Source organism: Archocentrus centrarchus, chromosome 1, assembly GCF_007364275.1.
Source record: "Archocentrus centrarchus isolate MPI-CPG fArcCen1 chromosome 1, fArcCen1, whole genome shotgun sequence".
NCBI classification, from domain to species: Eukaryota; Metazoa; Chordata; class Actinopteri; order Cichliformes; family Cichlidae; genus Archocentrus; species Archocentrus centrarchus.
Window position 1 is genome coordinate 10,188,177 of NC_044346.1, and position 24,926 is coordinate 10,213,102.

General features: G+C 40.7%; 3 protein-coding genes across 5 annotated transcripts in view; 2 read left to right on the top strand and 1 right to left on the bottom strand.

Moving 5' to 3' along the window:
* The window catches only part of LOC115781607 (cdc42-interacting protein 4 homolog), a 20,805-nt gene extending 14,700 nt beyond the window's left edge, over positions 1 to 6,105 (top strand). Inside the window, 5 exon segments of the mRNA XM_075074375.1 lie at positions 2,055 to 2,164; positions 2,620 to 2,752; positions 2,849 to 2,916; positions 3,800 to 3,903; positions 3,992 to 6,105. Coding sequence (XP_074930476.1) covers positions 2,055 to 2,164; positions 2,620 to 2,752; positions 2,849 to 2,916; positions 3,800 to 3,903; positions 3,992 to 4,137 — 561 coding nt within the window. The 3' untranslated portion in view covers positions 4,138 to 6,105.
* Positions 6,081 to 24,895, bottom strand: sh2d3a (SH2 domain containing 3A). The gene is made up of 20 exons (XM_030731350.1): positions 24,685 to 24,895; positions 24,380 to 24,471; positions 24,133 to 24,250; positions 22,496 to 22,525; positions 22,357 to 22,418; positions 22,046 to 22,194; positions 16,592 to 16,631; positions 16,284 to 16,400; positions 15,421 to 15,564; positions 14,711 to 15,000; positions 14,509 to 14,594; positions 12,198 to 12,317; positions 11,962 to 12,119; positions 11,624 to 11,824; positions 10,622 to 10,783; positions 10,352 to 10,467; positions 9,847 to 10,018; positions 9,620 to 9,731; positions 7,435 to 7,620; positions 6,081 to 6,887 (listed from the first exon to the last, which is right to left on the bottom strand). The coding sequence occupies exons 2-20, from the start codon at positions 24,467 to 24,469 to the stop codon at positions 6,715 to 6,717; spliced, it is 2,526 nt and encodes an 841-aa protein (XP_030587210.1). The 5' UTR covers positions 24,470 to 24,471; positions 24,685 to 24,895; the 3' UTR covers positions 6,081 to 6,714.
* The window catches only part of vav1 (vav guanine nucleotide exchange factor 1), a 31,318-nt gene continuing 25,721 nt past the window's right edge, over positions 19,330 to 24,926 (top strand). The window contains exon 1 of one of the 3 annotated variants that reach the window (XM_030731313.1): positions 19,330 to 20,026. The gene's annotated coding sequence lies outside the window, so the exon portion shown is untranslated. The remainder of the gene's footprint in view (positions 20,027 to 24,926) is intronic. The other 2 variants (XM_030731321.1, XM_030731328.1) reach the window with 2 other exon arrangements.

The window sequence follows — 24,926 nt, forward strand, 5'->3', positions numbered from 1 at the left end:
GCGCAATAGAAACTTCTGTTTTGAATCCTTTGGTCGCCGTCTCCTGAGTGCAGCTTTCAAAACATTTATCACTGACTGTGGGAAAGGAAGCAAACACGGATTCTCTGTGCTCCCAAAACCCACATGCCATTTAATTCACATTAATATAAAGATATTCTAATGACATAATTATGTAAGTGTGTGCTTTTTTTAAATGAAGTCAGTAAGTAAGTGAGTAAGGAAGTGATGAAATAAATAATTGCCAGAGCAAACAGCTCTGTAAAGGTCAGGGCTGAGCTGTATGAGTTCGGCTTGGGTTCCCCGCACATCAGTTCAATAAAATATATCTCAGTTTTATTATAATATTCCAGCCTGTGATGCTGGAATGGCTGTTTTATTGCCAATATTGTAAATTTATTCATGTGTCTGTTTTTAAATATTTGATTTTAATAACCCAGTGTCATTTTTTCCACCGAGAGTTGACAGATTCAAATTTGAATAGCACATCATTCTACATTAAACAGAAAGCTCTATGTAACCTGTGCATACCAATCCTCTTCTGCACTTGCCAGTGTATTTTTAGAGGCTTCACAGTAAATGAGATTTGGCGTTTTGTAGGTGATTCTCCTACAAACAGCAGCAATTTTCTCCATATACTCTCACTTTACCTTTTCTGTGCACGTTAAGTTTTTGTACTCAGGCATTAGTATTGGTATCTTGCATATCAGCACCACTGACTGTAATCACAGTGGGGTGTGGTCTGTTGAAAAAGGCTGTAGTCACCACTAGTTGGCAGTGCAAGCAGGGTTCTCAGTGTGGGTGCAGCTACTCTTTGATTCCCCAGATCAAAGGCTGTTATCTCGTGGGAAACTGTGCTTTTTTTTTTTTTTTACTTTTCAGGAGGTATTCTGAAAGGAGGTATTACTGTGTAACATTTAAGCTGATCCATTCAAATTAATTCAGCTAAATTTAATTATATTTATTTTATGTAATATTTACAGATATGACAGCTTGACTGTCCAGTCCAGAAAAATCTTCAAAAAACTCACTATGTGACAAAATATGACATTTTGTCATACTTCAGTAATAGTGGCTGCCATCTGTTTCCCAAACTGTCTTGACTGATTTTAGGTCTTGTGGCTGTCGGTCATTTCATCAGTTAGTTTGAACTACCAGGCATTTAGATAAAGCGTCCAAAGTCCAGATCGCCACTTGTTTAATGTTGATTCCTTGTGTTTCTAGGCACAAGAAGTTCTTACCTCTTCTAACCGGTCTGCTTCAGTAGTGATTCATTCTCAGTAAAGCTCATTATCCTTAGTTAAGGTATGGTGAAAAGTATATTAAGCCATCACTGAGGCAAACATTGGCTACCTTTGAGGAATCTAAAATTTAAAACATATTTTGTTTACATTTTTCTTACAGTTGTGTCCATAATAATTGTGTTGTTGTTGTTGTTGTTCTCACAGTAGAAACTGTTCTGTACCTTTACGTGTGGCATACCAACACCTGCTACCTTCACAGAAGTCCTTGCTCTCGATGTAAAACACTTGCTAGTTTTGGTTCGTAAGCTGAGGACGAAAAAAAGCTAACCTTTAAATAAAAAATAAAACAATGCAAATCCCAATAAAGTATCATATTTATCATATTTATTTCCCAATAGTCATCTTCCTAAAAATGTATAATATAAAACAATATTTTGTAGTCTTTTTTTTTTTTGCATGTGTGGATGCTGTATTTTAGTTGTTTGTAGTATAATCTTTAAAATTTAGTATATGTACTACATTTACACTTCACATCTGCTTAAATGTGTACTGAGAGAGAATCGACCTGTATAAACCATAAACACAATATAAACAATTGTAGAGCTGAAATTTTGCAGGTTTCTTCCATAATTATATCTCTCTCTGTTAGCCACTGTTAGCTTCCCTTAACTAACAAACTGTATTTTCTGTATTAACCTGAGTGTGTGTGAAGATGTCTTTTTAGAGGTAGAAAAGATGAAGACAGAATTCATATGTTTGCTGTATACTTGATGTTCAAGAAATTTAACTATTTGTGTGTGTGTCTGTGTGTAGGCACCTCCTGCAGAAGATTTCTCTCACCTTCCTCCGGAGCAGAGGAAGAAGAAGCTGCAGGGGAAGATTGATGATATCACCAAAGATCTACAGAAGGCACAGGACCAAAGGTGAAAGCATCACCAGCAATATGACAGACATCTCTGAAAGAATGCTTCTGACTCTGACAGGCGGGCGAGCCAAGTGTGAGCTCCTTTGTGCATGAACTATCTTTGAAATGAAACACAGCTGCCGGAGGCTATAGCTCCCACACATGCATCTTGTTTAAGCCAGAACAGCAGTGAATGTACAGGGGAGATAGAAATGCAAAGTCATAATTTCATAGTTTAGATAATAGTGTGCTTCCAACTTTTTTCTAACGTTTTTTTTTTTTTTTAAAAAAAAAGGTTATTTCCTGTTTGAACATAACAGTGCCTTGTGCTCAAGCTCTGACCCCAGACCCGTTCATCGCCTTTGCACTGACTTAAAACAACAGTTCAGAAAGGCTCCACAAAAAGAGAAACTTCCTTAATCAGCACTCACATTCCCCAGATATTAACACTTCTCTCTTCATCACTTTTCTCAGTGAAGCACTGGAAAAGATGAAGGGAGTGTATGAGCAGAATCCACAGATGGGAGACCCCTCCAGTCTGGAACCTCAGATCACGGAAACCGCCCAGAACATGGGCCGGCTGAGGGGAGAACTCGCCAAATATGAGGTTATCGCACACACATGCACACGCAGGTCAAATCTGTACAGTTTTTGGGTGTTTTTTTTTCAAAAACTTTTCATATCTTCTGCTGGTTCATGACAGACGTGGCTGTCAGAAGCACTGGGAGGAGAGGAATCTCCCAGCACTGTCAACAACAACACTGATTATGGGTGAGACCTGCAATTAAAACAAATATCGATCATTTTAGGAAATTTATGAGGAGACACTGGACTTCTCTGAGAAGTCAGAAATTAATCAAGCATAAAATTCATCCAATAAAACAAATTTTTCTGTTAAGGAATGCAAGTAAATAACTGTCAATTAGCATCTTTATAAAAAATAATGTGCTTCACTATTTTTTCCAGCTTTTTTTTTTTTAAATAAAAACAGTACATTTGAAAATTCATGGATAACAGCAATAATTATATTTTAGCATTAAAACTATCATTTTGATCCATGTGATCCATATGAGCGTTCCCATAGACATTATTTATTTACTTTTTCTGCTTGAATTCAAAGTCGATCTTAAATCATCAGGAGCTCAAAAACAGAATTTATGAAAACACAATGGACATTCTTAATTTCCTGCTTGATGATCAGAATTGCGACTTAAAGTTTGGCTGAGCCACAGAAGATTTTTGAATTTTGAACTTGGCTGCGGCAGTGTGAAGTTTATGGGCCTTTTCCCCCCCTTAAATAAACCATGACACCTCGCCTTCTAGGCCATTGTTTGTTATGATTTACACTAAAATTAGAACAGCCTGATATAATAGTAGCTTACTTTACTGTCTCCAGAGGTCACATGGCCATCACCCTGTGGGTCATAGAAGTGTAGAGAGTTGCCTGAATTAGGGCCTTGTGCTCAGTCAGGGAAGTCTCCAGCTTTAGAAAGAGTTTGGCTATTTTTGAACAAAGTCAAGTAGCTGCAACTTGATATCTGCTATTTAGAAAGACACTGATAGCAGTTATCTTACTGTTTCTTAAATATGGCACACTGAGTAAATAACATGTCTTCATTTTAATTTTTTTTTCCCTCTCATGGACTATCTCCAGCGGTGTGACAGATGAATCATCTCACAACATCTACACAGAGTTTGAAGAATTTGATGATATAGAAACTCCTATTGGCCAGTGCACGGCTCTGTACAGCTTTGAAGGTGAATTTTATGACTCACATTCAACTTGTTCACAAATAGGTCTCCATTTAGCCTTTTATATATCTCTTACTTGTGTGTTTATGTGCAGGCAACAGCGAGGGCACCATTTCCATTACAGAGGGAGAGCTATTGAGCATAATGGAAGAGGATAAAGGCGACGGATGGATGAGAGTCCTTAGAGCCAATGGAGACGAGGGCTATATACCTTCATCCTATGTCAAACTCGCATCCTAACTTCCATCACAGAGCTTGTGCTGGAAGTTAACAGCCAAAGGTGAATACAAAGTCATCCAAGATAATTGGAGCTGCTCTCTACATCTTTTATCTCAGCCAGTGACGTGTATGGAGAGATGAAAGTGAGTGATTATAAAGCTTGTTATCGAGGCTGATTGCAATATCATACACTCCATCTCTGCTCACTGTGGCAGACGCTGCCTCTAAACGCAGGTGGAACTCTGACTTTTATAGTTTTCAGCTCTTTTAATAGAAAGAAAAACCTTTTGAATGTATGCCTAAACTTTTTGTCACACTGTGAAGTGACAAACTCCTGTAACTCATTCAGCTTGATTTGTTTATTGCCATGCCTATATCCACCCACTTGACTTTCCCGCTCCCAATTTGAATAACCTGCTGAACCTTTTCTTGTTGTAACACCGACTATTTACCCGATTCCTTTATGTGAAAGGATAATGTGAGTTTTTCTTTTAAATTAGGAATGTGATTTTTTTTGGTTTATGACTTTTAACTGGATGAAAACCACTACTCAGTAGGGAGTACACAATGTACAGTGACAGGAAAGGATAGGTTTACATGTGTTTATGTCTGTCCAAAGCAGTACTCAGGGCCCCCATATGAAGGTTAAAATCATTTTTCTTGGTGGCTTCACTAACCTGTTATTCAAACACTTTCATATGCTTCTCATGACTTGATTCAGGCATGCCCAAGACAATGAGAGCGTCACAGTCTACACGACAAGCACTGAAAGTGTAACCACATTTCTTCTCTCTGCAATTGTCACGCAGGACACAGTCTCTCTCTGTCTGAATGTGTCTGCAAGGTGCTGCTGAGAGACCTGTAGCCTGCCCATCACACGCAGCCTCTAAGAGAGAGATCTCTCTTCTAGATTGGGAATGGGGAAAATGCAGAGGGCTGTCTTAATCTTACTGCAAATTAATAGCTGACTTGGTGAGATAACAAAAGCACAATGTTGCTGCTGTCTGGGGCAACTCACAAAGAGCCATGCATGGTCTAATCTAAACTCAGTGGCATGCGTTCAGACTTGTGTTGCCTTAAGTCCAACATGGTAATGTTTACAGAAGTTACCATGAAGCTGTCACACTGAGACTGCTGCCAGATCAATGGAAAGTGTCTGAAGGGGGGGGGGGGGCTTATGCAGCACCTCAAGTACTGTGAAGACAGACATTAAACAATATGAGCTTATCCTTTGTTTTCATACAAGGTGTTGTAGTTTTTCTGTGACAGAGGAGGCTTGAAAGGAAACTTGCTTTGTGGTGTCTGGTGAATTTAAGGCTTGTCAGAAGCAAAGGCAAAGCACTGGCAATAAAGATCAAAGTTTAATGCAATGTGAAAAATAATGTTTAATATTTTTCAGTCCCTGTGAATTGCTTGTGTTTGAGGTTGCAGCTTCAAAGATTTTTGGCTTTATCGTATCGGGTAATTCAAACGTGGACTACAAGCAGCCTTTTGATTTCCAAATTTGCACTGCGGTGGCTGGACTCACGTTGGAAGGGTTTCAGCTCTCGTGGTCAAGTGTTTGCTTTCTGTTTCTCATATTCCGCTCTCAAACGGTTTATCTGCTTGTTTCCTGAATGTTTGCCTGGCCAAGTTCTCTAAAACACCGGCCTTTTAAAAACTCGTTATTTTTACTTGAAATGCTGATGGTCTGCTCAGCCAAAATCCTGACGAATCACTGGCATCAGGGGCGTGTTGCAAAAGAAGGAAATGAGAGTTTAGTGATTTATCTCCTCACTGGAATCTGTCCTAACAGTGATCAAGTGCTTCTAAAATTCAAATCTGAATTTAAAGATGTCTCCCATTGAGCCACACAAGCTTTCCTCGCTGTCTCTCTCTCCCACTCTGTCCTGCACAAGTAAATGTTTTCTCAACATTTAAAAGAGTGTGTAATTCTTCTGGTTTATTTTTTAAAAGAAAATGCCTGTATTTACATGTACTATTAAAAAAAAAAAAAAAAAAAAAGAAGAAAAACATTTGTCTTGTTTCATTACAGTGTTACTTCTGAGAAACAAAATGACAAAGCAAAATAATATTTATTTGTGCATTCAAAACACTGACATAAAAAATACAGTAACCAGTGTGGCCCCTTACAACAACGATAAAGAATAAAGCTGGAAATTCATTTTAATAATGGCCTCCTGGAACATCAAGTGTCAGACAAGTGGTTTGGATTTTTTAAAAATGCACATTTTGTAAACACATTCCAGTTTTTGGAAAAGCAATTTCAGATTTCAGAAGAAAAAATGAAATCTAATGCAGCCCTTTTCACAGTAAAGGTCTGCCAACACATTCCAGTTTAAAAAAAACTAAAGTTAAGCTGTTGTTTGACAAGCTCAACACAGTCACATCTCAGCAAGTACAGGAAAAAAAAAACAAAAAAAACCCCACTTTCCTCTTTCTGTTTGATCTCATAGCTGAGCTCTCTTTCTTTAACGCCACGACACACAGAAGCTCGGCTAAAAACTTTCTTGCTTTTTATTTTCCTCGAGTGAAGAAAGTGCCGATTTCACTCAGCTGAGGGAAACTGGGGCCTGAGGCTCAGGTTAAAGGTTCGGGTTATGGGGTGATCTCCACAGGTTCCAGTTTATTCGAGAGGACACAAAGAATCTTGTCAAACTTCTCGTATCGCTCCTTCCTGTCTGCCCCTGCCCCCAGCTGACCCCAGAACAGCCGCAGGGCAAACTCTGTGCGAAACGCCTCGAGCAGTTCAGGGATCGGCTCCCAGCCTCCTGTTGAAACAACGTGTCGGACATTTGGTCAGATCAGATTCCACAAAGATACACAATTTCACGATTCACACAGTTTTTAAGTATAATGCTTTCTACTTCCTGTCACAGCCAGAGTTTATTTTACCTTACAATGAGCCCCATGCAAAAAAATGACTCAGAAGAACCAATTATCAGTAGCCTGTGGGAGCAATCTACTTCATTCACCAATTTCCATATTTCACTCTCTCAACTTGCCTAATGAAACTGAAGGAAACTGATGCAACATGAATATTCTGCTCACCATATCACTGTCATCACGTTGCCAGTTTTGGGTTCAACATTTTCTCAACTTATTTCAGTCACTAACAGCTGCCTCAAGGCCTTCTAATGCAAGCTGTATTATTTTTTTTAGTCTTCTCACTGAATATCATTTCCCCCTCACTCGGTGATAGACTGATTTGCTTTAGAACACACTGAACCTGACAGCTGCATTCATTTTTTTTTTTTTTTTCAGTTTTACAATACTAATGATATTTTAAGGTGGTATTATGTGGATGAATGTGCATACCTGAGAGCAAAGCGTGTGCGTGCTCCTGATAATCTTGGGCGTGCAATGCAGCATTGCGAGCGGACTGGAGGACGTCATAGAGGAGCTGACAGCCTCGATCGCTGTTCTCTACCGGGTCCTCACCCTCCATCAGCATCAGCAGTGGAACCAGGTGTGGCAAAACTAAGGGACCCTGGACTATGGAGCCTACAAACAAACATACCCATCATACTCAAAAAAATACATTCACTATTTAATTATTGGGTGCTGTCTATCAAACATTTATTTTAACACATCAAGGGAATACTGCAGTAAATGTATATTTATATTACAGTTTAACATTTGCAGAAGTTTTACATAATTAAAGCCTGACCAATGTATCAGCCGATATTCACCATTTGTCGATATGTCATTGGAAATAACTGAAAATTTAAAAAGTCTGTTCAGCTGTGCTTTGAGCATTGATGTTGCATAGTTCCAACACTTCCATGCTGGCTAACTGCACATAACATATGAACAGAGAAGAGGATGAATGATGCTGCAGAGCTTTTAGACAGCTTATTAAACCTGATCCTTCACTATCCGAGAGTATGAAGTTATTCCATTTTTTCCTTGTGACCTATACATGCTTATGAATAATAACGAAATAAAGTCTTGTCATTAAGAAACCTGATCAATTCAAGAGATGTTAGCAATGGATCCTTTAAATTCTGTAAGTTGTGAGGTGGGGCCTCCAGTGATCGGACTTGTTTGTCCAGCACATCCCACAGATGCTCCACTGGATTGAGATCTTGGTCAGCACCTCAAGCTCATCGTTCTGCTCCTCAAACCACATTTGTTTTGTGGCAGGGTACATTATCCTGCTGAAAGATTTCCTAGCAGAACATTGCCCAAAGCATCACACTGCTTCCGCTGGCCTGCCCTCTTCCCATAGTGCATCCTGGTGCCAGAAGTGGCACAGACGTACCCGGCCATCCATGTGATGTAATAGAAAACGTGATTCATCAGACCACACCACCTTCTTCAATTGCTCTGTGGTTCAGTCCTGATGCTCATGTGCCCATTGTTGGTGCTTTTGGTGGGTGACACGGGTCAGCATGGCCACCCTGATTGGTCTGCAGTTATGCAGCCCCATACACAACAAACTGTGATGCACTGTGTATTCTGACACCTTTCTATCAGAACCAGAATGAACTTCTTTGGCAGTCTGAGCTACAGTAGCTCATCTGTTGGATTGGACCACATGGGCCAGCATTCATTCCCCACGTGCATCAATGAGCCTTGGTCGCCCATGACCCTGTTGCTGGTTCACTTCCTTGGACTTTTAATAGATACTGACCACTCCAAACTGCTTCTAGCACATCAACTTTGAGGGCAAAATGTTCACTTGCTCCTTAATATATCCCACCCACTAACAGGTGATATTCAGCATTATCCACTTCACCTGTCAGTGGTGAAGTGGGTCCTGCTGGTGGTTTTGAGCAGTGTATTTTGCTTCTATGGCAGATGAACAGTATCTGAAAGTCTTGTCCTTAAGAAATAGAAAAAAAGATCCAGCAAAGACCTGACACAGAGATGCATCTGATCCTTCAGTTCATCCATATACTGTTCACTGAAGGCTCATCAGAAATGGTCTCAGTGGAAGCATGGCTGTCAAGAAGCCATTCTTAAGGGAGAAAAGTCTGAGGTATGCCAAACTACACAAGAACTGAACTGAAAATAAGTGGCAACAGATATTATAAAGCATACTGCAGGAATATCTTCACAGATAAAAGGAAAAACAAAAAAAAACAACAAGTCAACATCCAAAGAAGAGCTTTGAATGTTGTTCAGGAAGCCTGGAGAACTATTCCTAAAGACCACTTAAAGAAATGACAAGAAAACTGCCGAAGAGAGTTCAGGCTGTGCTGAAGAATAAAGGTGGTCACACCAAATATTGACTTTCAAGCTCAAACTCTGTACAAACGCTGCTTTTGGCTTTTAGGCTGTATTTCCATTTATGTTTGTACATGTTTAATTGTACCTATTTCCCACTTTACTAGCAAAATATAAAGAAATGAGGGGGTGGTGAAGACTTTTGCACAGTACTGTATTTAGACCATATCTTTGTAAGATCAATAGCAGCAACTGGTGCAGCCACAAGAAACATTTCTAAGTGCTCTGAACAAAAGTATCTTCCGCATATGCTGCAAACACAACCACTCACCATCTCCCTCATTCAGCGACTTCATGAAGGGTTTGAGATTCTTCTCAAATAAAACTGCACTCTCTGTGTGGTTCCTCCTCAGTGCTCGCCATGTCATCTCCAGTCGCACTATCTGCATATTTGCATGTATACAAATATTCAATATATTTGAGAGAAACCAAACCCCTTTTCACTCTGCATGATTTTATATCCGGCAGTCATATATCACACTGTCATAAATACTCCACCTGAGGCATCTCCAGGGCCTTCATCACAGCTGAGAAGGAATACAAGTTGTGGGTGTGTTCTTTCAGGGCCTGAGCCAATAAGATTACTTTGTGTAAAACAGATGCTCTCTGGCTCACAGTCCCTGTGCAGCCCAGGATATCCACTGCGACTCCCAGTGCTATTAGATAATGCCTAAAAAATGAGCATTTAGTGGATTAGAAGTGTCTGAGTGGACAGAAGATTGAATACATAATTGGTAAGGGACATTTTTCACTTCTGAATGCTGGCTTTCAGCCACTATGATAAAACAGCTGAGGTGACTGGAATTTTGTGGTACCCAGATAATTAAAAAAAAAAAATTATGTATACCACTACACAACTAGATTATCCGTTTACAATTTCAGTGTGCATCCACGAGATAAACCAAGGGCACTGTATCTGCATCGATCTCAATGCCACCAAGGATGAGCGACCAAGTGTAATACTGGATTGATTTTTAAAAAATAGTGTGCAGGCTGCATGTACCTCTCTAACAAATCCTGTCTTAACTGGTGTCCATGTGGCAGAGTGACAAGCTCCAGACCTGATCCAACTCCCATTAGCCTCTTCTGCTCATCAGTCACCCCGACAATGCGTGCTACCTGCACAATAAATGGCCAGTCAGGTTCCAGATCCAATTCATGGAAGCGTCATTTTAACAGTTCTCAGCATCTTGAAATGGAATTTAAACATACAACTCCATCCAAATTTTCCTACCTTTAATTGCAAAGCTGCTTATCAAAATAAAAGGGATACCTGGCAGTCAACACTGAGTATGTGCAAAGCTATGGTTTTGGAGTCTGATCGGTTAAAGAGCTCTTTCAGCACCAGCAGGACGCTGTTCTCCAGAGGTCGGTTGTTCTCAGGTAAGAGCAGCGACTCAAACCGATCCAACTGGAAGCATGACCCCGACTCCATCTGTAAGGAAGGCAGAAGAATGTTAGTACACAACTGTGCATGGATTAGGTGTGCAGAATTTATTTGTGTCCCCAGGATTTACTGAGGACAGTGAATAAATTCTGAATATGAACTTAATACAGCATTTTCAGTCTTTACAAATGGGCAAATATAATATTACTCTGACACCTGGTGGCAAAAAGCTAGTAAGTCAGCAATTAAAGTAGCAGGTTAGAAACAACATGCATACATTTTTGCCAAAACATGTCACCTTTAACAAAAGTCATAGGGCATGTGGACATGACCTCAGGAACATGGAACACGTCCTCATGTGTATGAATTACACTACATTACATTACATTAAAATAAACGACCAGTGTTTTTAAACTGTTGAATGTAAACCACAACTATCTCCTCATTTAGGAATAATATGTCTATAAAAAAATCTGACTCCTCAAACCCAATTATTCAATTTACACTTAAACACAAACACAGCAAGCAAATGGCCACATTGAGAAGGTGGAACTCATTAAATATCTGCTCTTTACTGCCAAGATTGTTGCAGATACATTTTCTGATAAACTGACTCAGCTCTGTGTAGCTGACCAAACACTGATATGGAAGTTTGAGCTGATGAGTATGCAACTATGTCTCCATTAATGCAGATTTAATAGCACTGTGATGGAGTATGCTTTTCATACATCATAAGCAAGTAGTTGGAAATCAATAGCTGCCAAGGGAGCATTTAAAATCTAACACTGCACAGGGTGCTTTTGAAAATAGTTGCCCTTGACCTCCAGAATGATCTCAAAACCAAAGCAAATGTGAAAAGTACAAACTGCAATTATTATTTATACAAACATGTGGTCGCTCGAAATGCCAGTCCTCCACTATCTCCTCTCCCTTCTTCAGGAACTGTTTGTCAAACAGCAGCTGGGATGATGCTTCTCTTTTCTCAGCCTCCAAGAAGCCAAAGGAAGTCTCTGTGAGGTGTGCACGACTCTGCCACTTTTCCTCTGCACGCAGTCGGTCCACATGACCTTTCTGCTTGCTCTGTGGCACCTAAACACAACAACAGGAGGATGTGATTCTCCACCGAGGATTTACCTGTAGCTTGTAAGGCCTTCTTCATTTCCACAAAGATAAAGAGTGCCACCAGAAAGATAAACACGAGTTGAGTCTTTTGGAGTTTTTTTTACCCGGATGACCAGCTCATCGTAGAAAGAGGATGGGTCTTCGTCCCGGTCTGTGGGTGGGGGAGGTACAGCATTGGGGAAAACAGTAGAGACCCTGAGAGGTTTAGGAGGAGCTCTGGGGTGCAGCTGCCCATCTGAACCTCGCAAAGTTGCACCACCACCTGCAGGCACAGAGAGGGTAGTATGGGTTTTGCTTGATAGATAAATAAGCCATGCGTGTGCGTGTCTCTTCACATTACCTGGATGGGAGGGCCGTGCGTGTCGCGGCTGTGGACTCAGAAGGGGTTCGCTGCCTGTCCGAAACACTGGGGAAATGGGGGCGTGGCTAGTGTCCTCAGACTGAGCATTCTGGGGAACACCTATATGAAGAAAGTGACAGTAGCCACAGTGAGATCAGCTACTGTTTTACGAAGCATTCCTTTGAACCTTGATTTGGCATTTGGGCTGTTGCCATGTTGGTTCTTAGTGGATAAAGTGAACAGGTCACTGATTAGAGCTGCATTGGTCTCTTAGATTAGTTTTTGCCAAGAACTATGATTAAGATACAAATAAACATGATAAACATGAAATTTTACTGTGTAAAAACGTACGTGGCAGCAAAACCTTTGTGGTATTCTTTTCTTTATGAAAAATACTGCACAATGTATTCTTCTTCACCCACTTCATATACAAGTTTGTTGGACTTTAAACATTAAACCAAAATTATATCATTAATAAAATCCAACATTAATTCCATTTCATTAATTTCATTCCCATGTCTGTAGTGTGAATATTTACAAATAATCATAAAGTAAATTTCAGACTTGTCATAGATAAGCTGCTCCAATATGTGTACATATGTGTGTCAATCTTAACCTCCCCCCAGATAAAAACATAAAAATATTTAAACTGAGAATATGTACCATTTTCAGAAAAATATTCGCTCGTTTTTAATTTGATGTCAGAAACATGTTCCAAAAAAGTTGGGACAGGGCCGTGTTTACCACTGTGTAACACCCCCCCCCCCCCCCCTTCCTATATGCTATAATGATCTGTAAATGCCATTTAGCTGGACTTTTACTATTATTTGATTTAGGATTCTAGTTGTTCAACAGTCTTGGGTTTTCTTTGTCCTATTTTTTTGTTTCATGATGCTTCAAATATTCTCAGCTGGTGAAAGGTCTGGATTGCAGGCAGTCAGGAAGCATAATAGGCATGCGTGTACAGGAGTATTACTACATAATGCACTCATACTACATAATCTGCTGATATCAATGCATTACCTATGACATCACTATAATCATAAGGTAACATATACAACACATAATGCAACCATGTTGTTTACATTTGAGCAATATTGCTGAGCAGTAGGTATGGCTTTAATATTGCTCAATGATGAGTCATAGTCTGTTCTGTTTATTGCCATGAGTCATCCCTGACCAAGATGCTAGTTATTGCTCAGCCAATCAGAAGTTGGCATAACAGGCTAATCAATAGGGCTGCAGCCTAGAACTGATGTTACTATAAACAGAAAGGCTCTATACCTAGAAATTTGGGATTCTCCAGTCTCTTACTGCTGAGCTGCTGCCAGCTGTCCAGTGACCTAGGTTGGCTGCTAGATATGGGGAGTCCCCACTTTCTCCATTTCAGTCAATAATGGTCGAGAAGGTATAGCCAATCATGCAGCACAGTATGATCACATGACTAGGCATGAGAAAGAGGCTGCATCTCATTAGCATATATATTATCATAGCATTAGCTCTTGGACATATTGTCCCGGAGGTGGTCTATTAGCTTTAGGTCAGGCAAGCGTGGGGGCCAGTCAATGATATCAATTCCTTCATCCTCCAGGAACTGCCACTCTTGCCACATGAGGCCAGGCACTGTCATGCACCAGGAGGAACCCATGACCAACTGTACCAGCATAGGGTCTGAAAAGAGGCCAAAAGATTGAATCCTGATCCCTAATTGCAGTCAGGATGTAGTGGTCTGTGCATCCCTCCGTGGATATGCCTCCCCAGACCATCACTGGCACACCGCCAAACCTGTCCTGTTGAACAATGTTACAGGCAGCATAACATTCCCCACAGCTTCTCCAGACCCTTTCATATCTGTCACATGTGCTGCTCTCATCTGTGAAAAGCACAGGGCACCAGTGGTGGACCTGCCAATTCTGGTATTCTACGGCAAATGCCAATTGGGCTCCTTGGTGCCGGGTAGTGAGCACAGGGCCCACTAGAGGACGCTGGGCCCTCAGGCCACCCTCATTAAGTCTGTTTCTGATTGTTTGGTCAGAGACCATGGCTTGAGGAAAGACCCCAAGAGCCTGACCTCCAAACTCCCCAGATCCTAATCTGATTGAGTATCCCTAAGAGTTGACATAACAAGCCTGATTCATGCCACACACCGCAACTAGCTGGAGCCTGTCCCAGCTAGGGCGAGAGGCAGGGTACATATTCTTGTTTTTTCCTGAGGGGTCAGGACTGTTTTGGCAGCATGAGCAGCACATTAGGCAGCAGATTTTAATGTTGTTGTTGATCGTGTATAGGCTGCATGTTTATGATACTGTACCAGTTCGTAGGTTGCTGTCTGACTGTGCAGTCTGAAGGGAAGGCCTCCGTCCCACGTTCTCCAAGTTCGCTGGGTGACTTCCACTTCTGCCACACATTAAACAATGTTCAGTAACATGTTTAATTCCAACTGTTTGATTACATTTTGCTTCATTATTCAGTGTTATGCACAGAAACCTGCACTATACTTCACTTCCTCACACCTTAGCAAAGGATTGGGGACTTCCAGCATGTCAGCATGTGTGGAGCTGAGGCTGCGTCTTTTGTTATATTCAGTCTGTTTTTCACCCCCTGCAACTTTATTGCAGCTACTTTTGGACTTTGCATGTCGCTCAGTGATGACACGCAGAGGAAGGGTCCGTGTGATTGGGTGAAAGATGACAGCGCCTGAAGCCTGGGAGATGGGCCGACGCCCGCCCACATGGAAACGAATGAGAGCGGGAACATTGTCAAAGCGATCCTCCTCGAACTGGAACAGCTCCCGAGAGTAGCCCTGTCACACAGATAGAAGCATGCACACAATGTGTCAAGCAAAAAGACTGTAAAGAAATAGCCTCCATGCAAAAAAACAAATCTACACCCAAGAGGTGAGAAAAATGGCTAGTGTCACTCACCCAGAATCACTACTGTAACTAAGTTTATATTGCTTAAAAAAGCAATATAAACTTCATAGAACTTCTCAAACTGCTTTTGCAGCATTAACTGCTTTAAAAAAATATATATTGATCTACATCTTCAGTATATTCCACACAATCAATGCTAAATATTGCTGCTCAAGCTATAAGGGGGCAATGGCCAAACATATTGCATGTCCTGTGTGCATGTAGCTTGAGACATGCTGACCATAAACAAACTAACAACAGAGAAACGGATTATTGTTGGGTGTGCACGAACACACATAACACAGACGCACCTTTTTCGGTCGAAGGACCACTCGTATGATTTTAAAATGCATGGGGCTGTTCTTCCAGAAGCAGGTCAGTACATAGTCGCCAGGGCAGGAGCTTGATTCCCGGACCAGAAAGTCCCCATCCCTCTCAAGCAGAGTCTCTGCAGCCTGGAGATGAGTCAGCAGGTTAACATAGAGATAGCCAGACAGTCCATTTGTGTCGACATAATTATTTTTTCTATATCTTAGGTTTCGTGTAGTTTGGCACAAGCAGCTAAAGTAATTGTTCACATTTTTTGGAAGTACAGTCATTTGCTTTCTGGTTGAAAAGTAAGATCAATACCACTTTTATGTCTGTGTGCTAAATACACTAAGTTGCCAGTTAGCTAAAGCAAAGCTTTTTAGAGGCGTGAAGTGAGATGTGTGATTACTGTGATGTAATGTACTATAACAGGTTTTTTCAGTCTGCCTTCATTTATTTATTCACCTTTACTTAACTAGGAGGTGAAATTCTTGAGATTAAGGATCTCTTTTGAGAGACTTAATATAACAATATAAAACACCTCAAACTGCATCCTCCAAAATTATATTACATTTGAATGAAAACTGGCAATAGGTCTGTATACTAAAGGAAACTTCAATCCTGGCTCGATCCAAAGATACAGTAATAAATTTAGCAGTTGAACTCATTATATCCTGTCTGTTTGTTTAACCTGCACAATACAAATACTGTGAGCACAAAAAAATAACTTCCTTGAAATGGCCTCCTTGAGGTTTCACTGGATGCCTGACAACCTCAAGATGATGTCACACCAGGAAGTTGTTTTTTTTGGTAGGGGACTTTTTTGGTTTAGGTTGAAAATCAATAACTGGCTACTGATGTGCACCTCTCGGCTCAGTGGTCCATGGTACCATGCATGGCTCCTTGGGTCTTCAGTGCTGAGCTTCAGCTCCTCTTCCAGCTCCTTCTTCAGTGAGTCCATCTCTTTTCGACCACCAAACAACTGCAGCAAATACGACAGCAGCCCCGCAGAGGCTGGAGTTACACTGTGTATTTTTGTTTGCTCACATTCTGTATGAGCGAGGATTTGAAGGGATTATATATATATATATATATATATAATATTTTTTCTTTTAAAAAAGAGCAGTTACTGTGAGCAAGTGACCCACAGAGACCCTTTGCTTAAACTCTTACCTTCAGCTGGCCGAAGTATGCAGTGACACTCCTCCTCTTGCTGAAAAACAAGAAGGGATTTGGAGTTACTCCTCTAAACCCCTGAGAGCCACAGATGATGGTGCCATGTATTTCCCTCCGAACAAAAACAGTACAAGGATGGAAGGTCCCAGGTCTGGGCGTGTCAGTAACACCAGAAAAGCTGAACGACTTTTAATAGCCCGCCTCATTTTCTTCCTTCCTTCCTCCCCAAGCTTCAACTTTCCTGCCTCTGTACACACAAGGCTCGCAGATGAAGAGCTCAGATAACTTATAACAGGGCTGAAAAAGATAACTCCAACTGATCATATTAACTATTCAATAAAAAACTCCATCTGTGCCTGCTTCACTTTGTGTGATTGAAACAAGTCATCTGTTTAGGGATTGCTTGTGCTCAGCGAAGCAAGGGTTACACTATCAGCATTTACAAAAAACAGATTTTTGTACTTCAGTTTACATTAACAGTGCAATCTGGTTAAGTACATGAAGCTAAAACAAATTTCGGATCCTTCCATCAAATCCTATGAGCGCAAATGTTTTGATCAGTTTGTTCAGTTTAATGGTCATTTTGACAGAGCTCTGCAGTGCTGTTAAAATAAGCTCATCAAACTAGGTCTTTATTCACAGATCTTTATATAATTAAGTCTTTTCAGTGTCAAACAAGGATTTAAAAACAAAGCTGAAATCATCATTTTACATTTCTAAATCTTCTAAATGGAACTAAAAACTCTGTTACTTTTGGATGTATAATCTAAAATACTAGACTCAACTTTAAAAATGCAAACTAAGTCTTTAACTCTAGACGTACTCCACAGAAAACAATATTCTGCCCTCCATGACCACAGAATCCTCAGTGCCGCTCGTGCTGCCCGCCTTCACTGTCAATGAACTCCGGCCTGCAGCCTCCTCCCATCGTCCTCCTGCCTGAATTAAATTCCAAGCACTGAGCTGACTGATCAGCCTCCGCAGCAGCAGCAGCAGCAGCAACAACACTCCCCTAAACCTCCCTTCCTAAACATATTTGTATATGTATTTAAAAATTCTACTCAATAGTTTTCTCTTTATTAACTCATATGGCAAGTATTTGGCAAGTTTTCTCCATTATTTGATTCATCTTTGATCTATAAATTATCAAAAAAGTTTCAGGAAAAAAAAAAATCACACTTTCCTAAAGCCAAAACAATTCCACATAAAGCAAAGCAAAACTGAGAAGCTACAAATACTTCAAATCTGGCATGTGTCCTTAAAGAAATTGATTAACTGGTTATCAAGCCCAGCCCAAAAGACAGAAAAAAAGCCTCACAGGACAATATCTTATATTGTTCTGTGAGATAGGAAAGACTTTCTGTGTCCTTGTGGCAATGGATAGGTGCACTGCTCAAAATAATAAGGAAACACTTAAAATCACACATCAGATCTTGATGAATGAAATATTTAAACTAAAAATCTTTACTAACATACACTGAGTAAGTCAAGGAGAACAAAATGATGTCTCAATGGTCAGTGGAAACCATAACCATTAAACCCTTCGAGGGCTGGGTACAGAATCACACCAAAAGTCAAAGTTCAAAATTGAAATCACAGGCTGACACAACTTGCAACATAATGTGGCACAGTCCTCTGTACAGCCTGTATACACTCCCAACAACCTCTGGGCATGCTCCTGATGAGATAGTGGATGGTGTCCTGGGTGATTTCCTCCCAGACTTGGATCGTTCTGTGGCGCTGTTCAGCAGAGTCTGATGCACTGATACATAACATCCCAGAGGCTGTGAATTGTATTCAGGTCTGGGAAACATCAGATCCAGTCAGTGGCATTTATGTCTACTTTATCCAGGAACTGCCTACACAATCTAGCCACATGAGGCTAGGGCCCACCACATCAGCATAAGGTCTGATAGTGGATCTGGGGATTTCATCCCAGTACCTAACAGCAGTCAGGGTACAGCTGGTTACCATATGACCCACCAAGGATATGCATCACCAGACTGTCATTGACCCACTGCCAAATGGGTCATGCTGATCATGGCAGCATAATGTCTGCCACGGCATCCCCAGACTATTTCACATCTGTCATATTTTTGCTCACACTGCTAAGCTGCACAGCACCGGTCTGTGAGCAGAGGTCTCGCTAAAAGGATGAACCCTGACGCCAATCTCATGGAGTATTTCTGACAGTTTGGTCGGAAACATGCGTAGCCCGCTGGAGGTCATCTTGTTAGGCTCTGGCAGTGCTCCTTCTGTTCCTCCTCCCACAAAGGAGCAGATACCAGTCCTGGCGCTGGTTTGGTGCCATTCCCTTAAGTTTAACTGACATTATTTTATACTGTGATCATCAAGTGTTCCCTTAAATTTTTGATCTGTGAATAGTGCATTAAGTATAATGTATTATATTGCAACATTACACTGAGACATCTAATAGTGGTCGAGAACTGATATAAACGGGGAGGCAAATATGTTTAAAAACATACAATTTCAAAGTTAAACTCTGTACACCATCACAGCCTTCATAGTGATAACAGGTATTAATAAAGTTTGTTATGTTGAGGGGAGTATGTAATAATAAGTTGGACCAGGATGTACAAAATTAATTACAACAGCAACACACAAGTTAACAGACAAAAATGAACACAAAGACATCCGGATAAATCACAGTTGCAAGAGTCGTTGCGAGTCTCTGGGTTCAACATCCGGTTGGAGGGGCGTTGGTCCAGGCAGAAACACCTGTACAACGTGCTGGACCGCCACATTTTATTATGTTTCACACTATTTTATTAATCTTCGCTGCCAATCTGACATCTCAGGGGTGGCAGCTGCCATTATAACCTCTAATAACTTTGCTTGTTAATTTGAACATTCTTAGACACAGTCTAAACTTGCCAGTGACTCAAAATTGTGCAACAGGTCGTTAGTTCGCTGGCAAACGTACAGATAACACAGCAAAAGTAATCACTGGATTCTTTAGGACGAGTTTCACGGCTTCGTGTGTTTAGTACTAAATGTTCAGAAAGTCTTGCACAACACGTATTAAAAGTTAAATTAACTGTCCAACAAAAAAAAAACAAAAATTCTTAACCGCTAACATCTCGCGTTAGTTAAAAGCTGTTCGTTGTTTCAAAAACGTGGCACTGACAGCGGTCAGCGTCCTACCTGTCAGTCCGATTCACAGCTCACCCGTTGCCGACATGTTTTATTGTTTGTAGTCCGAGTTCACAGCAACAAAACAACAGCTGGGCAGCTGTAGCGTTCAGTCCTTCTCTATCGCGGTCCCTCCCAGCTCCCCCCTCTCCTCTCCTCTCCCTCCTGCCTGCTCAGGACGAGTTCCCACAAGTTGCCCTCAACTCTCCTCCTCCCCGCCCCAGGCCCCGGTGCTGAAACGCCGCTATCTGTCTGGCATTCTTCGGATACCGACACAAGGTGAGCTGACACAGTAGCACCTGGCAAAGGTGGGGAGCGGTATGGGGGCTTACACGTGGAGCTGATTTAGGCTCAGACTAGACAACATTTTATCACACAAACTGAAAGGTAATATTGCCTAAAACACGGTCAGGGGCTTTATTTTATATATATATATATATATATATATATATATATATAAAATTTTAATTGGGGGGGGGCAATGAAAAATAGAAAAAGTAGGAAATAGATTTTCTCTTGAGTAATTGTTTTGCATGGGGGTGGAAGACGTACTGAGACTATTTACCAGCAGGTAAACATTACTACACTGCAGTGTAAAATACATATACAGGTAAAATCCCTGCATACAAAGTTCCACTTTGTAAAGGTTCAAAAACATTATGAAATGGACCATTTCACAACATGGCAACTGATGTTAGTTTTATTTTCTTTATATACTGCTGTGCAGCTGGTATTGATTATAATTTAACATAATTATTATGTGTATATGTATTATCCATTTATTATCGAAACAGTATCATATATAGTGATTAGATGTCCCTCTTTATGTGAGACTACACAGCATTTTTATTCCTCGTCCCCATATCCCACATCTTGACAGAAAGTCCCACATTTTGATTGTTTTTTGCAGGACGCACACTTCTCTAAAGTCTTGCTTTTACCCAATGTTTATGAAGGGAAGCCTTTTTATTATAGTAAGAAGATTTGAACATTTCAGACTTCCTCTCAGCATTGTTGACGTGTCCCACTTTGTTTGCCCCACATTTAGTTTGTTGGGAACTGGTCACCCTGGTATCATAACACTCCAGCACATGTTTTCCTTATCAAAATATTTTATATGGCCTTTCTTCAGCACACGACTCTTTATACATAACAGCCATTAATAATGGAAAGATATATTGCTGCTGAATTGTCACCTATCAACTCAGTTGAACTGGAGGAACAACAGAAATCTTACACATCGACAGCTCAAAATTTAAAAGTATGTGCATGGCTGGATACCAGGAAAATACTTTTTTTTTCTAACTTGTGAATCACAGTAAGATTGATTTGAACTACAGGGGAGCATTTAAAGTCAATGAGCAGAGCTGTAGAAAGGAGTTGAGATGCTAATATGTAAATGGTCAGCTTACACATTGTAAAACCCTCTTTTCACACACATTTGTAGCTGTATGTAGCTGCGCAGGTGGGTTTGGTTTTACATGTGCACATTTTCAAATATCCACCTCTGAAACCTCTACAGCTGCCCTCAAACAAAGGATGCTAGGAGCTCTTTGTTTGTGCACCTCAAAAACACTGAAAAAGTCCATGACTACATCTTTTCAGGGAACAATAACAGCTTACTGCTTCTTTTGTGGGGGGGGGGGGGGGGTTCTTCATGAGTAAGGTCTTTGGATGATTCAAACAAACTGCAATAATGGTTTTGGGAAGGACACAATCCAGCCAGGGTTGCCACATCTAAATAACAAATGTAATTCCTTTTTAGTTGCTTGGAGCAAAGTGAAAATAGAGCTTTTTGTAGATGGTCTTCTTTGTAATGGCCTGAACTTAAGGATTGAAAGCTCACACACGCACACTTCCATTTGTCATTGAGTTCTTGAACTCCAGCAGTGGAAGGTGTGACTTAAAATTTAATTCTGAAAGAGTGGTGTTATTGTATTAGTGTTTAAAAAAAAATCCTGTCATTTAATATCCACAAAGGCTTTTCATTCATATTGTCTTTTCAGGCTCATTTATTATGGTGGCCCTGAGAAGTCAAACACTTTGCAACATAAGAAAACACCAGCAAACAGAAAAATGCTGCAAAAACACACAGAATAGAAAAAAAAAACATTGTGTTTTCTGTGCTTTTGCAGTGTTTTTCTATTTGCTGGTGATTTCTTCAGTTGTGGTGCATTTGACCTCTCAGGGCCACCATAATTTGGTGGGGCAAACTGGTTGTTTGCCCCACCTTCCAAACTCTGACTCAGACTTTATAAGGTAAAATTTAATCATTAGCCAGATGTGGGGTCACCTCACCTGTGTTTGCTCTCCTGGCAGCCGTTGTGACTGACGTTGTCCTCATCCAGGGGACGGAGCTGCGAGCAGGAGGCAGACAGGCGGTGTTTCTTGTCGGCGCGCTGGAGGCGGGGAAGAACACTCTGACGAAACAGATCCTTTGGCTTCTCCTGCACAAAATGGTATATCCCCAATTAGTGTTGCACCCGGAGCTGCTGTTTGCATTATCTTGCGAAGGAAATGTCTGGCAGCGTTACAGATGAGATTATTTCGAAGAAGACATAATCCGTTTCGCGATGTTACAACATATAGTGCAAACTTTGCAGCCTCACCAGATCCATGGATGATCCCAGTGAATACTTTCGGCTCACTCTGCGCTTTATGACTTGCCCACCTCAGAGGATAGAAGGGTATTTTAATGGAACAGTTTGACATGTTGGAAAATAAGGTTAAAGAAGAGAAGATCCATACCACTCTCATGGCCATCTGTTAAAAATGAAGCTGGAATAATAAGAGAAAAAAATACTGAATGTTAATTTAAATGATTTACATTTTTCTTGATTTCATTTACAAAACTGATCAGCAAATCTCTCAAAAACTATTCCAAGCATACAATATATTGTATATAGTGCCAGATATTAATTAACATCCAGGTCTCTTCAACTACTTTTATTTACACTAAGCAGGAAGAGCCAGAACCCCCGCAAAACGTAGCATTTGACTCGATAAACAGACTCGCCACGCTCTGCATTAATTATCCTAACAGATGCTGTTAAGGATGATTCACCTAAAGATAAGATGTTATCTTTATGTCTGTTTTCTTTCATAACACAGCCGCTCTGTTAGATCAGCTGCCTATTAATGCAAATATAGCATGGCATGGACGCTGCTGCCAGACACACTTGTCTGAGTATTTCAGAGACTCCTGATCTACTGGGATTTTACAGAGAACCATCTTTAGGGTTTACAGAGAATGATCTGAAAAAGAGAAAATATCCAGTGAGCATCAGGTCTCTGGGTAAGAATGCCTTGTTGATGTCAGGGGTCAGAGGAGAATGGCCAGATGGCTTTGAGCTGATAGGAAGGCAACAGTGACTCAAAAAAACCATGCGTTACAGCCAAGGTTTGCAGAAGAGCATCTCTGAATGCACAAGACGTCAAACCTTGAATCCCTGCAGCAGCAGCAGAAAACCACCACTCTTGTCAGCTAAGAACAGGAAACTAAGGCTACAGTTCGCTTGAGTTCACTAAAATTGGACAATATATTATTATTATTTGAATATTTGAAAAACATCGCCTGGTCTGATGAGTCTCGATTCCTTTTGCAATGTTCAGATGGTAGAGCCAGAATTTGGCACCTTTAGGATGTGGTGGAACTGGAAATTTGCATTATGGATGTGTAGCCAACAAATCTGCAGCAACTGTGTGATGCTGCAGTATCATGTCAAAATGAACCAGAATCTCTGAGGAATGTTTCCAGCACCTTGTTGAATCTATGAAAACAAAAGGAGGTCCAACTAACTCAGTACTAGCAAGATGTGCCTGATAAAGTGTTCAGTGAGTGTATATTTACTGAAACACTGGAACAATTTTAATATAATATTCTGTAAATTCTGTGTACAAGAGGATAAACTGAAAAAAATCTGCTAACCCTCAGGGACACATTGCATAAAAAGTACTTGTTTTAAAGCTGCTATCTTGAAAAAAAAAACCTGATGCATAATATTGTGCATCAGTGATGACGTGCAATAGTTTCTGAAATGTTAGCACAAGTGTGTTGATACAATAGCTTTAAGCCATCAGGATCCATGGAGATCAGGGCCCACTTGTCTGCTGAGCCTAGCCTTGGCCCATTATAAGTAAATATAAGCAGAGTGGGGTAAAATGATGAAATGCATGATTTTAAAAAAGAAAACCTTGCAAAGCTCTTATCTTTGATGTGATAATTTTCCTAAAAGGAAACTAATATGCTGTCATCCAAGACACTTCCGATTGCTAAACATTTAATCAGTATGTTTGGTTTTTTTTTTGTTTGTTTGTTTTTATGATTTCGAAACTTCCCAGCCCTCGTGTGTATGTGCAAACTGCATGTGGCCCATGCACGTCACCAGAGTGTGGGTCCAGCCTCTCCCTCTGTTTTGAAAGCTGGTTGAGGATGGCTTCTCTGTGTGTTGCATCTTCTATCCCTGCATCCTTCAACTCTCCGTCCGTCACATTCAGCAAACCCTGCAGACAAAATAAATCCAGAGCTGGAATGTAATTAAGCAAAAAAAGCAATGATCAGGAAACAGAAAAAAAAAAGAAAAGATACCAAGAAGTACCCACAGATGCATTTTGAAGATTTACTGTTCATACCTCCAGACCATAATATTCACTCTCGAGTATCTTGGTGTACTGGGGCAGGCCGATCTGTCTCAGCCACCAGGCGATGGAGCGATTACTCATGTCTGAACAGCAAAGGGAGAAAAGATACTGATTACATACCAAACACATATGCAAACACGTGCATGCTTGAACATGTTTCTATGCATAAGAGTTTCAAAGAAAACACAAATGCAGGATCAGCCCTGATTATCAGCTTACTTTCAGAAAGCAGCCAGACAGACACACAAGCAGACAATCCAGTTTGCCTTGCAGCAGCTACAGTATGTAACACCTACCTGCTTGCAGGGTCCACCGTGTCACTCGGGGAATCTTCTTCTCTGTTTCTCTTCTCAATATCTCGCTTTCATTCTGCTTTTTCTGTCCCTATTTTTCCTTCCTCTTTTGCAGCTGCCCTCATCAAAGTTACTTGTATCATTAAGTCTGCCTTTCACTCTCTGTTTGTGGTAAAGTGGAAGCCCGCTCCCCCTCAAACCTGCAGGGTCATCCAAAAGCCAATCAGATTGTACACTGGGAACAC